At 52.7% G+C, this 14,331-nt stretch overlaps 1 protein-coding gene across 1 annotated transcript in view; it reads left to right on the forward strand.

Moving 5' to 3' along the window:
- CUNH6orf132 (chromosome unknown C6orf132 homolog) overlaps positions 1-14,331 on the forward strand; it is a 31,656-nt gene that overhangs the window by 2,151 nt on the left and 15,174 nt on the right. Inside the window, exon 2 of the mRNA XM_041656243.1 lies at positions 8,699-8,805. Coding sequence (XP_041512177.1) covers positions 8,699-8,805 — 107 coding nt within the window. The remainder of the gene's footprint in view (positions 1-8,698; positions 8,806-14,331) is intronic.

Raw genomic sequence — 14,331 nt, forward strand, 5'->3', positions numbered from 1 at the left:
CGATGACCAGACTGTTGCTAGGCATCCGTCCTGGAGAGAAGAGGGACAGGGTACCCTGTCAGCTCTTACCAGTTTAGGCAGGGCAGGAGTCTAGGGGACAGCTCCTCCCTGTCCCCGGGGCAGGGCCGAGCCTTCAGCTGACTCAGCTAGGCTGCGTGTGCACTGGGCTGGGGTTTTGGGGGGCGGACAGTACCAACCCAGCAGGCTGGCTCTCCTGCGTTCTGGACTGTTCCCTGGGGTGCTCACAGGCCTGAGAACCCCTCCTCCTTGCTGTGCTTGGGGTTGAGGAGGAAAGCAACTGGCACTGGGGATTCTGGGATGGCAGTGAATTTGTCAGCCTTACCTGTCAGTGATAGTGCTAGCTAGCTCCCCCGGGCCTCAGTGGTTTCTGTTCAGTGTGTAGGGTGTGAAGACTGCTTAGATCAGTGGTTCTCAATCTTCCTAATGCTGCGACCCTTTAATACAGTTCCTCCTGTTGTGGTAATTCCCCCAACCATTAAATTATTTTGTTGCTACTTTGTAACTGTAATTTTTTTTTTTTCCGAGACAGGGTTTCTCTGTGACTTTGGAGCCTGTCCTGGAACTAGCTCTGTAGACCAGGCTGGTCTCGAACTCACAGAGATCCGCCTGCCTCTGCCTCCCGAGTGCTGGGATTAAAGGCGCGCCCAGCTTGTAACTGTAATTTTGTTACTGTAGTGAATTGTAATGCAAATATTTAATATACAGTCCCTAGAAGAGAGACTGACTGCCTTAAGTCATGTATATGACAACCTTTGCAAACACAAGAGGAAGGCAGCTTGTGGTGGTGCACACCTTTAATCCCAGCACTGGGGAGGCAGAGGCAATGGGATCTCTGTGAGTTCGAGGCCAGCCTGGTCTACAAAGCCAGTTCCAGGATGGCCAGAGCTGTCCTACAGATAAACCCTGTTTCAAAAAACAAACAAACAAAAAAGGAAACTGTTTTCGTGGGGCTATAAGTAGCTGCAAGAGATGTTAAACTCTAAAGTAGCTGCTGCCCAGCCTTTCCAGAAAGTTCTCCAGGGGTTCCTAAAGTACAGTTTGTTATACTCAGGTCATTGCAGCTTTTTGTTGATTTTATTGAAATGTGGCCTGCTATGTTGCTCAGAGTGGCCCTGAACTCCTGGACCCCATCGATCTTCCTGCCTCAGCTTCCTAGCTGGTACCACAAGCATGTTGCTGCCTGGCTGACTCCCACTCTGAACTTTGCCTGTCCCTGCCTACTTCATTTCCGTGTCCTCAGGTGGCTGTACTCCAAAGGAAATAGACCTGAAGAGGCCACCCCAAGGTCTCAAAGGGGTGGGGCATTCCAGGTCTAAGGGCCCCTGAGACCGGCACCTGCCGGGTTTTCAGTGCTGGGGGACGGGTAGAAATCAGAAACCCATGTCTAAGTATGTGAAGGCATTGAGCCTGCCTGGCATTGGTTACAGCCACGTCCCAGCTCCCAATCTGTTTGCACAAGGGCAGGCTGGGTTCGGATAAAATGCAAACAGGTGCAGGGGGTGATGGGTACATTTTTCTAGCCCCTGTATCTGGTGATTTCAGCCCTACTGAATGCAAGCACAGTCCTAATTAAGCCTTCTGCCTCCCTAACAAGGGCTTCAAAGGGCTGAGCCATTGTCTTTTAAGTACTTGAGAAAACAGATTGGAATCTCCACAGATCTTTGTAGACTCCTTTGATAAGAGACTGGGCCACAAAAGCAACTGCTGGAGCACCTTGTGACCAAGCTTGCTGTTGCTCTACTTCTGGGGCCTCTTAGCTCAACTCACCTGAGGTTCCTTCCCTGCTGCCGAACCTCCCCATCCCAGCAACGGGAAGCTGGGGATTATCCCGCCTGCTTCTACCAAAGGAGAACCAGTCCAGGCACTCATCCCTCAGACCTCAAGCGGTGCAGATTCCTCGGACCCAGGAGCTGGGCTAGCATTCCCTACACGCCTCCTTCCCAGGTGGTTCTTTGTACCAGGTGGCTTGTGGGAATTCTTGGACTTTCCTTCCCCTGCTGGAGCTGAGCTATTGGCTTTCTCCCAAAGACCCCTACAGGGCATACAGCAGGCTGGAAATCTGTGTGTGGTGAACTGTGGCTGAAGCCTTATCAGCATTCCCTGTGACGGAAGCTGGTTCTTGCGTCCTTCCTGAGACTCTCTCCCCAGGCTCCACACACTTTGCAGACCAGGCCAGGCTAGAAGGTGGAAAGTCACAACCCTCCCAGAGCTGAGCGCCCACATCTAGCCAAGGCCAGGCTGTCACGGGCTGGTAGGAAACTGACTTGTGATTTGCTGGGGTGTGAAGGAGACTTGTTTACACTCCTGTCACCTAGAGTAAACACAGCCTGGAGGTCACTGTTAGAGACAGGCTGTGTCTTCCTGGTTCAGCACGTGCTTGCACATACACCCACCTGACACACCCCATACACACCACACACACACACACACACACACACACACATGCGCGCATACACACACATGCACGCATGCACACACTCACCCTCCCTATAGCCCCATTATGTAAGTACCTCTTTTGGCTGTAGCTAACTCTAGAAAGCGGCCCCTCCTTGACAGCTATAGCCCATAAGTTAATAATGATCATAGCATAATTATCTTTCTTCTGAGATATCAGCCACAGGACCCCAAGCCTGACTCATGTTAGGCAAGTGCCCAGCCGTGGAATACACCCCTAACCTGAGTAATAGCTTCATTGTCAGTTCCCATGGCCTGAACTTGTAAAATCCATAAATTCTGTGTCTTCCTGGAATCAAGACTCCGAGGGGCAGCAGAGCATACCCGATCCCACGGGCCCTTGTCAAGATCAGCTCCTGATTGGACAAGTTTGGAATGGGAAGAGGTTCAGAGTTTCTAGCAAGTTCCTGGTGAGGTCACCTGGTTGCTGTGGGCTGAGACAGCCGTCCTTAGACAAGGGCTACCTTTGCTGAACCACGTCCTCTTCAGTCCTACACTAGACTGCTGTCCTTTGGGCTGCTCTCCGTTTTTGCACGTCCCCTGCCCTACCTCCCTTCAGCATCCCCTTTGCCCTTGGACAAAGGCCTCTCTCTGGTGCTTAGGTCAGGCCTGCTAGGGCTTGCTGGAACAAACTGGCCTTTTCAGGTTCCTGTCATGTGAACCTGCTAATTAGCAAGGAAGGGCCTCATTAATGTCATTTGTGGGCTACATTCACATGGCCACCCCTTGTTGCTGATCCTCCGGTGGTGGGAGACAAAAAGTCCCAGCCTTCCCACTGTACGGGCCCCCACTGTGTGTCTGCTGTGTGGTATGTTTGGGGGTTCCAGGTTATTCTGGGTCAAAGCCACAAGTCCTCTAAGCTATGACTCCATTCTTCCTAAGTCCCTGAAAGCCATTAGAACAGGTCGCCAGGGGCGCTCTAGCCCTTTTCTTACCCCTGACGGCTTCACTGCCATGAGCTTGGAACGTTCCCTACAATGTAGGAGACATTATTCCCGCTTTACAGGTGGGGAAACTGAGCCTGAGAAGGTTCATAGGTATCGTCTAGAGGAACTGGCTGTGAACCTGGATATACCTCCTAGGTCCTGTGACTCCGCGTGGATTGCACTGACTACAGGAGACCCTCAGACTCTGCACTCTTCCCCCGCTGTGTGGCCAGAGGGAGAAGATTCTAGAGGCTGGCCCTTGAGTATTGGCCCTGCTTGTTCAGCAGGTGTGGTACTGTGAGCATATAACCTCCTCCAGCTTCAGGTTCCTCAAGTATTTTCCCTGGCTGGCAGGGTGACTCAGTGCGGGAGGCAGATCTCTGAGTGTGAGGCCAGCCTGGTCTAAAGAATGAGTTCCGGGGCAGCCAGGGTTCCACAGGGAAACCCTGTCTCACAGAAGATGGCCGGGTGGGGAAAGGCGCTGCTGTATTGCATTCGGTCCCTAGAACCCATGCGAAGGAAGGTCTCCACATATGCGTAAGAACATGCACCCAAGAACAGGCTGTGGCTGGTATGTAAAATAAATAAAAAATATTTAGTTAGAAAAAAAACCAATATGCACGCACTAACAACGTTTTCAAATGTTTTTTTAGAAAGAGTGTTTTCCCCACAGGATACACGACAGAGAGGGTAGGCACAAGGTTGGAATGTGGTTCCCTGTAGCTCTGGGTTTAGCTCAGTGGTCGCCAGAGTGGTTTCCTGGCAGACACAAGGCTCAGGTTCAGTTACCTGTAGTGCAAGACAAAAAATGATGCCTATACTAGGCAGGGTAGCTCAGGCAGGTGAGTTCCGGGTCAGCCTAAGCTAGAGGAAGACCTCACCTACAGAAAAGAAGCGCCCAGCACTCAGGAGGCAGAGGCAGGTGGATCTCTGTGAGTTCGAGGCTGGCCTGGTCTACAGAGTGAGCTCCAGGACAGGGGGAAAAAGTGCCTCGATCATAGTATATGCTTAATATATACTAGGTATCTGTAACTTAATATATGTTAGGGATTTATTTATTTATTAGTTAATTTTCTTGCTTCTTTGGGCAGATCTAGGATTCAGAGAACATGAACTAAGTCACTGTCCCAGAATATCTCTGCCTCAGTGACCGTGGAGATCCCTCGCCAGATTTGGGCCTGGGGAACAAAAAGCACATTTCACTAAAAGGTTTTCAACCTGAGCTCTGTGGGAGCAGACTTGCAGAAGGTCCCATGGGCTCCTCCTCTTGGGGAGAAGGGTAGGAAGAAAGGACTCAGAGTCTGCACGCAGCTTGTGGTGAGTCCTCAGCTTCCCCAAGGCATCCCCTAGGTCAAACACAGACTCAGAGCCATATGCCAGCCCCACCCCAGGCCAGAGAACCAGACAGGCCTGTTATGGAGGCATTGAGCTCCAGGCCATGGCAGACACCACATTGTTTGTACTGAAGGCTTGTCTGGGACCCTGTGAACCCTGACACCACTGGGCCCTTGTGGCCTTGGTCCAGTCCCTTCCATTATGGGCCTCGGTCTTCCTGTGTGCCAAGAAGGCAGCCCCACGCATCAGAACTCACAATGAAGCCTGGCAAGAAAGCAAGAGGCCACATCCCTCCTGGTGACTCTTACCCTTGGGCACAGGGGATCTGACCCGATTCAGGCTCAAAGCCTTAAACTCTTAGCAGGAGAAAGGGGGTGGGAATCAGTGATGATGGGGGGGGGCGATACCAACGTGTGCTCGTGATTCCTTTGACTTTTAAACATTACTGTGTAATTTTCAGTGGTGTGCATGTGTTTCTATGTCCTCAGTGCCACTGTGTGGCACAAAGGACAGTTGCGGGCATCAGTCCTCTCCTTCCACCATGTGGGCACCAGTGACAATGCCAGGCCACCCGGCTTCTCAGCGAGTACCTTTACTTGCTGGACTCTCTTCCCAGTGCTTGGTTTGTCTGTGGTTCAGTTAAGACTCACACCTCACTCACAAGGCTCTCTTTCAGGACATTCCTGAAGGTCCTCTGCCCTTTCCTCTGGAAGCCTCTCTGAGTGCAGGTCCTTGCCCTTCTGACCCTCTGAGTCCGCCCTGCATCCCCGCGCTCGGCACTGCCAGAACCTCTAGGCACATAGCCCCTTCCAGTGGGCCTACAGTCAAGAAGATGGGCCTGGCTTTCTGACTGGGGCTATCGCTGTGTCAAGGAACCCTATCCACCTGCCTTCCAGCCACCTTCACCCCTTCTTTTCCTCTCCTCCGTCCTTGTCTCACTGGCCTGAAGAGGGGGCTGCTTCTCAGGAAGGCCCATTCCAGGGTTCCCGACACTGTGATCCACAGAGTTCGGCTGCTTTAAGAGGAAATTCCATGAGGGTGGACTCCTGGAATTCTATCTGGTTCAGGTCCTTGACCTTGAGCCTTGGGGGAAAAATTTGGCTTATGATGGCCATAGTGTCCTTCTCTGATGCTGTCCCTCACTTGGCAGGGCCTGGGACAGGCCTGCCAGTCTAGCCACTGCCCCTTTCCTATTAGCTTTGCCCTTTTCTCTTTTAAAAAGACTTTGCTGAGCATGGTGGTACATGCTTTAATCCCCGCACTCGGGAGGCAAACGGGCAGGTGAGTCTCTTTGAGTTCCAGGTCAGAGATATTTAAGGAGTCTCTCCCTTTCTCTTTGTCACACTGTGTGTGTGTGTGTGTGTGTGTGTGTGTATGTGTGTGTGTGTGTGTGTCCTGGGGATCAAACTCAGGTCATGAGCCTTAGCAGTAAGTACTTTTAACCACTAAGCCATCTCACCAGCCCAGAATTTTGTTTTGTTTTCGGGACAAGGTCTCAGTGTAGCTCAGACTAACCTGGAAGTCACTGTGTGGTCTATGCTTGCTTGAAGCTCAGAGCCTTCCTCTTTTCTCAGTCTCTCAAGCACCAGCATTTGAGACTGTAAGATGGTAAGGACAGAACGCCCACCATCTTGGGAACATGGGTCAGGTTTAGAACCAACTGCTCTGCCCAGCATTTTCGGCAGTCTGCTTCTTCTCTGCCGCACCCTGGCCATTGTCTGTGTCCAGTCTTCGGACCAGAGCCTGGCAACCCAGACTGGGGGCTGGGGAATCATGTTCCTTCACAAAGCTCCAAGCAGCACTGGAAACTGTCCCACGGCAAATCTACGTATTGAGGTGGAGTATGTGTGTGGTATATGTGTGTGTGGTACTTGTGTGTGCATGCACGTGTATGTAGTACGTGTGCGCATGGAGATTAGAGGAGAGTTTGAGTCACTCCTTCTCCTCCTCCATGTGGGTCCTGGAGATTGAACTAAGGCTAACAGGCTTAGGAAGCAATCCCAGTGAGCCGCCTCACCAGCCTAGCTCAGTCTCTTTTAAATAAATTATTGGGTTTTCTTGTAATTTCCTCCTAAAATATGTGAGGAGGAAAGGATTCTCTGTTTCCATGTAACAGGATTCTGGTTAACTAGGATTTGTTACTTTGGACGGGGTATCACTACGTAGACTTTGCTGTTCCGGAACTCTGCCTGCTTCTGCCTCCTGAATGCTGGGATTAAAGGCACATGACACCAGGCTTTGACTAATTGAGATTCTGACCTTTTTCCTCTTTCAATGGAGAGGAGACGGCCTCTCGTTTCCTCCAGTCTGTTAAACACGACAGTGCCTTCTGTCTTATGACCCATAAAGCAGGAGGCCCGTAGCTGTGACAGTGCGAGCCTGGGAGGAAATGGGGAATCCTTATCAATGATGTCAAAGGTCACAAGGGAGCCCTCTGAGAACAGGAACACTGCTTTTCACAGGTCAGCCCAGAGCGTCATCCTCCCTTGGGGGAGGGAGCTACAGTTGTTCAGTTCCTCTCTGCACTGGCCACATCTATACCTCAGAGCTGTTATAAGGTTGGCACCATAATTTCCATTGTACAGATGGGAAAATTGAGGCCCAGGGAGGTTAAACAACATGTACAGCCAGTGGCAGAGCTGGGTTGTTTCTTAACCCTTGAAGCAAGATGGACACAGTCACACGTTGATGGTGGTTTGGGAGCACTTGACCTACAGGGGTGTGAGGGGGGTACTGGCCACAGGGGGAGCAGGTAGGTCCTCTGACCTGCTTGTTCCGGATTAGAAACACAAACAGCTGAGAGAAACAACCTTGTTTTCTTCTGTGCCAGATGAGCTCAGGCTTTGGCCTAGCTCTCAGGGCAGGCGCTGTGTGGACGTGGAGGGTTACGAGGGCTCACGGCAGGCGCCGTGTGGCCGTGGAGGGTTACAAGGGCACATGGCAGGGTACTGTGTGGCCGTGGAGGGTTACAAGGGCGCACGGCAGGCGCTGTGTGGACGTGGAGAGTTAGGAGGGCGTACGGCAGGCGCTGTGTGGACGTGGAGGGTTAGGAGGGCGTACGGCAGGCGCTGTGTGGACGTGGAGGGTTACGAGGGCTCACGGCAGGCGCTGTGTGGATGTGGAGGGTTACGAGGGCTCACGGCAGGCGCTGTGTGGATGTGGAGGGTTATGGGGGCGTACGGCAGGCGCTGTGTGGACGTGGAGGGTTATGGGGGCGTACGGCAGGCGCTGTGTGGACGTGGAGGGTTATGGGGGCGTACGGCAGGCGCTGTGTGGACGTGGAGGGTTATGGGGGCGTACGGCAGGCGCTGCGTGGATGTGGAGGGTTACGAGGGCTCACGGCAGGCGCTGTGTGGATGTGGAGGGTTAGGAGGGCGTACGGCAGGCGCTGTGTGGACGTGGAGGGTTATGGGGGCGTACGGCAGGCGCTGTGTGGACGTGGAGGGTTATGGGGGCGCACGGCAGGCGCTGTGTGGACGTGGACGTGGAGGGTTAGGAGGGCGTACGGCAGGCGCTGTGTGGCCGTGGAGGGTTATGGGGGCGTACGGCAGGCGCTGTGTGGCCGTGGAGGGTTAGGAGGGCGTACGGCAGGCGCTGTGTGGCCGTGGAGGGTTAGGAGGGCTCACGGCAGGCGCTGTGTGGATGTGGAGGGTTAGGAGGGCGTACGGCAGGCGCTGTGTGGCCGTGGAGGGTTATGGGGGCGTACGGCAGGCGCTGTGTGGACGTGGAGGGTTAGGAGGGCGTATGGCAGGGTGTTGGAAGAATAGTGGCTGCTGGGGGCCGAACGTCCTGAGAGCACAGCCCAAGTCCCTTCCACAGAGTGATCTTAGAATTGCCACTAGCACACCTTTGTCTGTGGGACCTCGCTGTGTCAGAGGGGCGTTCCTGAGTCACACCTGGCAACCTCAAGGCCTAGTCACCTCCTTGGATCCCCAGCTCACTGTCCCCTCTCTGTCCTTTAGATGGGATCTATTATGAAAACAGTCGGTTCAACACTGTGAGTGAATCTGGAACAGCCACGCTGAAAGCCCGGCCGAGAGTCCGGCCCCTGCTGACCTTCCTTCCCCTGGTAAGTGCTCAGTGCCTAGGCCTGAACTCCGAGTTCGCTCCGGGTGGGCACCTTGCCCGCCACAGACATCAGCCTGGGATTAGGAGAGGCACCCAGTGGTGGGCGCCAGCTCCATGCACAGCAGGTGTTAGTTTTACTAATGGCCGGTGACTTCCTACCAGGCTCTGGGTGCAGGGATGACGTAGCTGGCACTTCTGCTCTCTGTGCCCACTGTAAGGATGCAGCCAGGCAGAGGCAGCCAGTGTGTTCACTGTGGATAGTCAAGGAGGGCTTCCTGGAAGAGGTGGCAACTGAACTTCCTCATTGGGACACACAGTAGTGACACGTGGGAGAAGGGCATCTGAGACGTGTGTGTGCGCGTGCGCACGCACATATGAAACTACAGGAAACAAAAAACTCTCATCTTTTGTTCCAAGACAGGATCTTGCTAGCCCTGGCTATCCAGAAACTTGCTATTTGGATCTTTAATGATTTTCCTGCCTCTGCCTCCCAAGTACTAGAATTACAATTTTTCCCAGCAAAACAAACACCTTATACACACATACATACACATATATATAATATGTATATATATGTATTGTATATCTGTATATACATTTTTATTTGTATGGATGTTTGACCCTTAAGTAGATATGTATTGTATGTGTATATGTATATATGTGTATGTATGTATTTTATCTGTATGGGTATTTGCTTTTATGTATGTTTGCATCAGAAGCAGAAGAGGGAATCATAACCCCTAGAAGTAGAATTACAAGCACTTGTGAGCAGCCATGTGGATGCTGGCAATGGAACCTAGGTCCTGTGTAAGAACAGTGAGCCATCTCTCCAGACCCAAGAACTGCTCGGGAGTTCTGGAAGATGGTTAGGCAAAGGTGTTTGCCACCAAACCTGGTGACTTCAGCTTAAGTTCGGTTCCCCAGAACCCACACAGTAAAAGGAAAGCGCCAGCTGCTGCAAGCTGCCCCCTGACCTCCACGCTCCAAGCAAGTGCCTGTTAAAAAAGGACCTCTGGCAAATGGTTCTGTTTAGTGCCAGGACAGTTGCTGGGTTCTCTACGGCTGTTCAATCAAAATGAAATGCAAGTCAATGCGTGATTTTAAAATTTCTAGGTGCTCTATTCAAAGTAAAAAGTGGATGGTCCATGTGGTGGCTTCAGCCTGTAATCTGAGCACTTGCTGGAGCAGGAGAATCGGGCATTCAAGGACAGCCTGGGCTACAGGGGACCTTGTCTCAAAGGGCCCAGAAAACAAAGGACAGCCTGGGCACAGGGGACCTTGTCTCAAAGGGCCCAGAAAACAAAGGACAGCCTGGGCACAGGGGACCTTGTCTCAAAGGGCCCAGAAAACAAAGCACACACAAACTAAAAAGAAATAAATGACCCTGAGCTCACTTCCCAGCACTACAGAACACGGCTGAGCATGGAAGCCCCTCAGCTCCAGCATTTGGGGTATGGGACCAGGTCATCCTTGGCTACATAGCAAGTAAAGGCAAACCTGGGCTACTTGAGGCCCTGTCTAAAATAACCGTGCCTTTCAGATCTCTTATTTTCTGTTTAAAAGTGATCTCAGAGGCTGGGGTTGTAGTTCACTTGACAAAGTGCTTATATGATCCTCAGGATTCAGTCCTCAGCATTATAAAAAACAAAAACAAACGAACAAAACAGGACAGTTTGAGCCTTCCTGTGATTGCTGTACTTGGGAAGTAGAGGCAGGACAATCAGAAGTCCTAGGTCATTTTTAACTACATAATGAGTTTGAGGCTAGCCTGGGCTACATGACACCTTGTCATGTCAACAACAAAAGCAGCACACAGACAGATACAGAATTTCCACTTCCAACATAAAGACTAAAAACAAAACAACCCCCTTCCAAAAAACCAAAAAAACAGCTAGTTCCAGGCTATACAAAGAAACCCTGTCTCCAAAAATAAACAAACAAAAGGGCACATGGTGGTGGCACACACCTTTAATTCTAGCATGCAGGAGGCAGAGGCAGGTGAATCTCAGTGAGTTCGAGGCCAGCCTGGTCTATAGAGTGAGTTCCGGGACAGGCTCCAAAGCTACACAGAGAAAGCCTGTCTCAAAAAACAAAAAAGAAAGAGAAACCAAAGGGGGGAAAAAATAAAAAAACACCCTAAATCCTGACCACCCTGTTTCCCGAGATGCGTATAGCTGTGTGTAAGGCTGCGGCAGCCACGATGATATTGCCGTCCTGTTTCTAGATGTGAGTTCGTTCCGTCCTCTCATCGACCCATAGCACATACTGGGGATGGTGGTGTGGGACATGCCTGTCCCTGGACTGGTCGTTAGATGGTGACTGGCTCCCGTTGTCCTGACCCCTCCCTGACCCATGACTACAGGGTCGGTGAGGCCCCCTCCACTCTCCTACATCTCTCCCTCCTGCCCACTCTGGGCCTTTCGTGCGTGCCGTTACTTCCCTCCCCAACACCTCTATCTGGGCAGCCCCTAGGGAAGCTGGTGGAAGATTACCACAGTTCCCACTTGGAGGGTTGCTCAGGCCTGGAGTACTGGGGCCTCCTGGGGACTTGCCCTGGGAGCATTCTTTCTGGACCCATCAGGAAGGCCCCACTATGGAGAATGGGAGAGAAAACACTTGTCAAACCAACAACTAAAGCCCAATTAGGTCCATGGGATTGTCCTTTATAGACCAGGAACTGAACCCACATTCCTTCAGTGCCGGTTAAGTAAGGAACGACAGGTGGGGCTGCTATCTGTCCCACCCACTCTGTGATCATCATTACAGAGGTCAGACACACAGAGGGCCCCCCCTCCAAACCCCCATTTTACAGCCACAGAGCTATAGCCCTGAGACAGGAAATGGCTTGCTTATGGTCCTGTAGACCCAAGCCCTCTACAGCCAGATGCCCTTCAGACTGCCCTGACCCTGACCGTCCCTCCATGCCCCACCTGGCAGCCTTGGCACAAAACACTCGCATCTCCCTGGCTTGGCCCTCTCCATCCCTGCCCTGCTGCCTCTTGGTTCTGAGACCCTTGGAGCCTCAAAGGGTCTAAAGTGGTCTTCGCTGAGGACCTGCAGGCCCCACTGAAGCCGTCTCTGGTGTGCTTGGTCTAATTGCAGCTCAGATCCTGCTTCAGGTTACGGGTCTGGAGTAGCTTAGGGCCTCATCTACCAGCTGCTCCTGGAGGGCAGCTGAGCAGCTCATGTTCTCCACTCTAATCTCTGACCCCTTCCATAGCGCTGGGCTTTCTTCCAGTGCCCCAGGTGTGTGTGGGCTCGCACATGCGTGCACGCACACCGGCCCCCAGCCCCATGTCAGTGTGGGAGGGACCCTGGGCCAGTACCTGAGCCTTGCCCCCTTTGCCTGACATTGTATTAAACCTCTGAGGTCCTTAGCCCTTCCCTACCCTCCAACTTGCAAAAAGACACCACCCAGGCCAGGAGGCAGGGAAGGAGAGTCACGATGCATCGTCACTTGAGAAAAGGGTGACAGGAACAGTAAGGGTCTTTGAGCTCTGCCTGGGCCATCTTCTGAATGGCCCCTCATCTTGAGTACCTTTCAAGAGCCAGCCAGGGACGCATTCAAAAAGAGGTGCCCTCCGATGTCCCTACTCTAGGAAAATACTTTCTCAAGTGTCCACAACCCAAGCCCAATCATGAAACAGACCCTTGGGCTCCTTGGAGACCAGGCTGGGCCCTGGAGTTGGCCATCGGGTACCTGTCCCCAGTCCCAACCCTGTTGTGGAGTGACAGAGGGCCAGGCCCTTGTTCTCTCTGGGCCTCTAGGTGTCCCCAACTGTGACTTGTGACTATAATGCACAGGAGGGGGCATGGTAAACTCTGACACCAGCTTGGGTTGATTCCTGGAGATCAACCTTCCTGGAGTTTGCCGTCTGACCACCAGGTCTACTCACCTCGCTGTTCTGGGGGCTTTGAGGAACTGGCTAGAGCCACCAGACAGCAGAAGTGGGTGGGAACATGTTGCCAGCATGGTGGTGCAGGCCTAAGCTCCCAGGAGCCGCAGCAAGGAGGCCTGAAAGTTAGTATCAGTCTGGGCTCCAGGTAGCCGGATCTCGTTTTACAAGTGCCGGGGCGGGGCTCAGTCACAGAGCTCTTGTCGAGGGTGTGCAGTACGCTGGGTTCACTCCTGGTATAGGGTGGGGAATGAGCCCGTGAGATAACTCGGAGGATAAAGACTCTCTATCCACTCGTGCTGCCAAGCCTGCCGCATGGCCTGAGCGAATCCCTGGAGCCCGCATGCTGTCATCCTCTGACCCCTGAGTCATCTGTGCGCATGGCGCCCGCACACGAAATAAATAAATGAAATATCAGTGATGATAACAATAATAAAAAGAATGCTGGACCCAAGGAAGGGAAGGCCTGCCCTGGACAAGAACAGAGGCCAGGCTTGTGGCCTGCACCTGTAATCCCAGAACGTGAGGCAGAAGTGGGAGGATCTATGAGTTCCAGGACAGCCAGGGATCCACAGAGACCCAGCCTCAAACAGAGCTGGGTCTTGGGGCTTTGTCACAGCCTCTGGGAGAACAATGTCTCCCCGAGCTCAAGGCAGAGCTGCCCTATACTTCCAAGCGCTAACCCTGAGTAGCCGCTGAAGGAAAGACTGTACTTTCCTCTGGGGTGACCTCTTCTCCCCCTCACTCTGATCTGGTCACCCCTAGGCTGATGCTAATGAGAAATTAGAAATCAAATGCCCATGTGGTAAATACAGACAAACTGGCTAGACAGGTCTGGGGGTGCCCAAGGCGGTGAGAGCTCCCTGGGTTGCCCTACCCTCTGAGTCACACAGGCCTGGCCTTGCCAAGGGGAGGCATCCCTGAGCTGCAGGAGAGACCTGTCTTCAGGCCCCCTCCCTTTAGTCCTTGGTTACCTGGGAACTCAAAGAAACAGCTGAAGGCAACTCCAGCCCTCCCACGGAGCCTGCCCATCCATTTGGGGAGCTTATCCCTAAATCAAGGCCCAGACAAGGCAGTGTGGGGTGTGACTGATTCATGTAGGTGATGTTGAACGGAAAGGTTATGGGGTAAGGGGTGTCAGAGGCCTGCAGTGAGAGTAAAGGTGGAGTGTTTGCCCCTTCCCCACCCACCTGACCCCATGACTCGCAAGAGCCCCAAGGCCGCCGTCACCCTTACCTTTAAACAGTGGCCTCTTGGCTAGCCCCGGGGCTCCTGCACACACAAGCACCACGGTGGCTGCCTCAGGACGCTGCCTCAGGACGGCGGACCAGGAAGAGAAGTTAAAAGTGGAGGGGGGGGATTTAAACAGACAACTCTGGAATCGGGCCTGGATCACGACAGCGCGGACATCAAGAACTTGTTCCTTTGTCCCTACTTACTCTTCACCCCGGAGGGGAGGGCGAGAACCGAAGCCAAGCAGCTCTGACACCAAGAGGCAAAGAAGCAAGAGGATGTGGGGAGCCATTTTTCAACAAGGACTCAGACATCCCAGGCTAGCCTTGAGTTTATTACATTACCAGTGATTATCCTGAACTTTTAATAGTAATTTGAATTTCTTTGCTTGTTTGAAC

This window comes from Microtus oregoni, unplaced genomic scaffold, assembly GCF_018167655.1.
Source record: "Microtus oregoni isolate MIOR12 unplaced genomic scaffold, Mior012 000007F_ref0000211, whole genome shotgun sequence".
Taxonomy (NCBI): Eukaryota; Metazoa; Chordata; class Mammalia; order Rodentia; family Cricetidae; genus Microtus; species Microtus oregoni.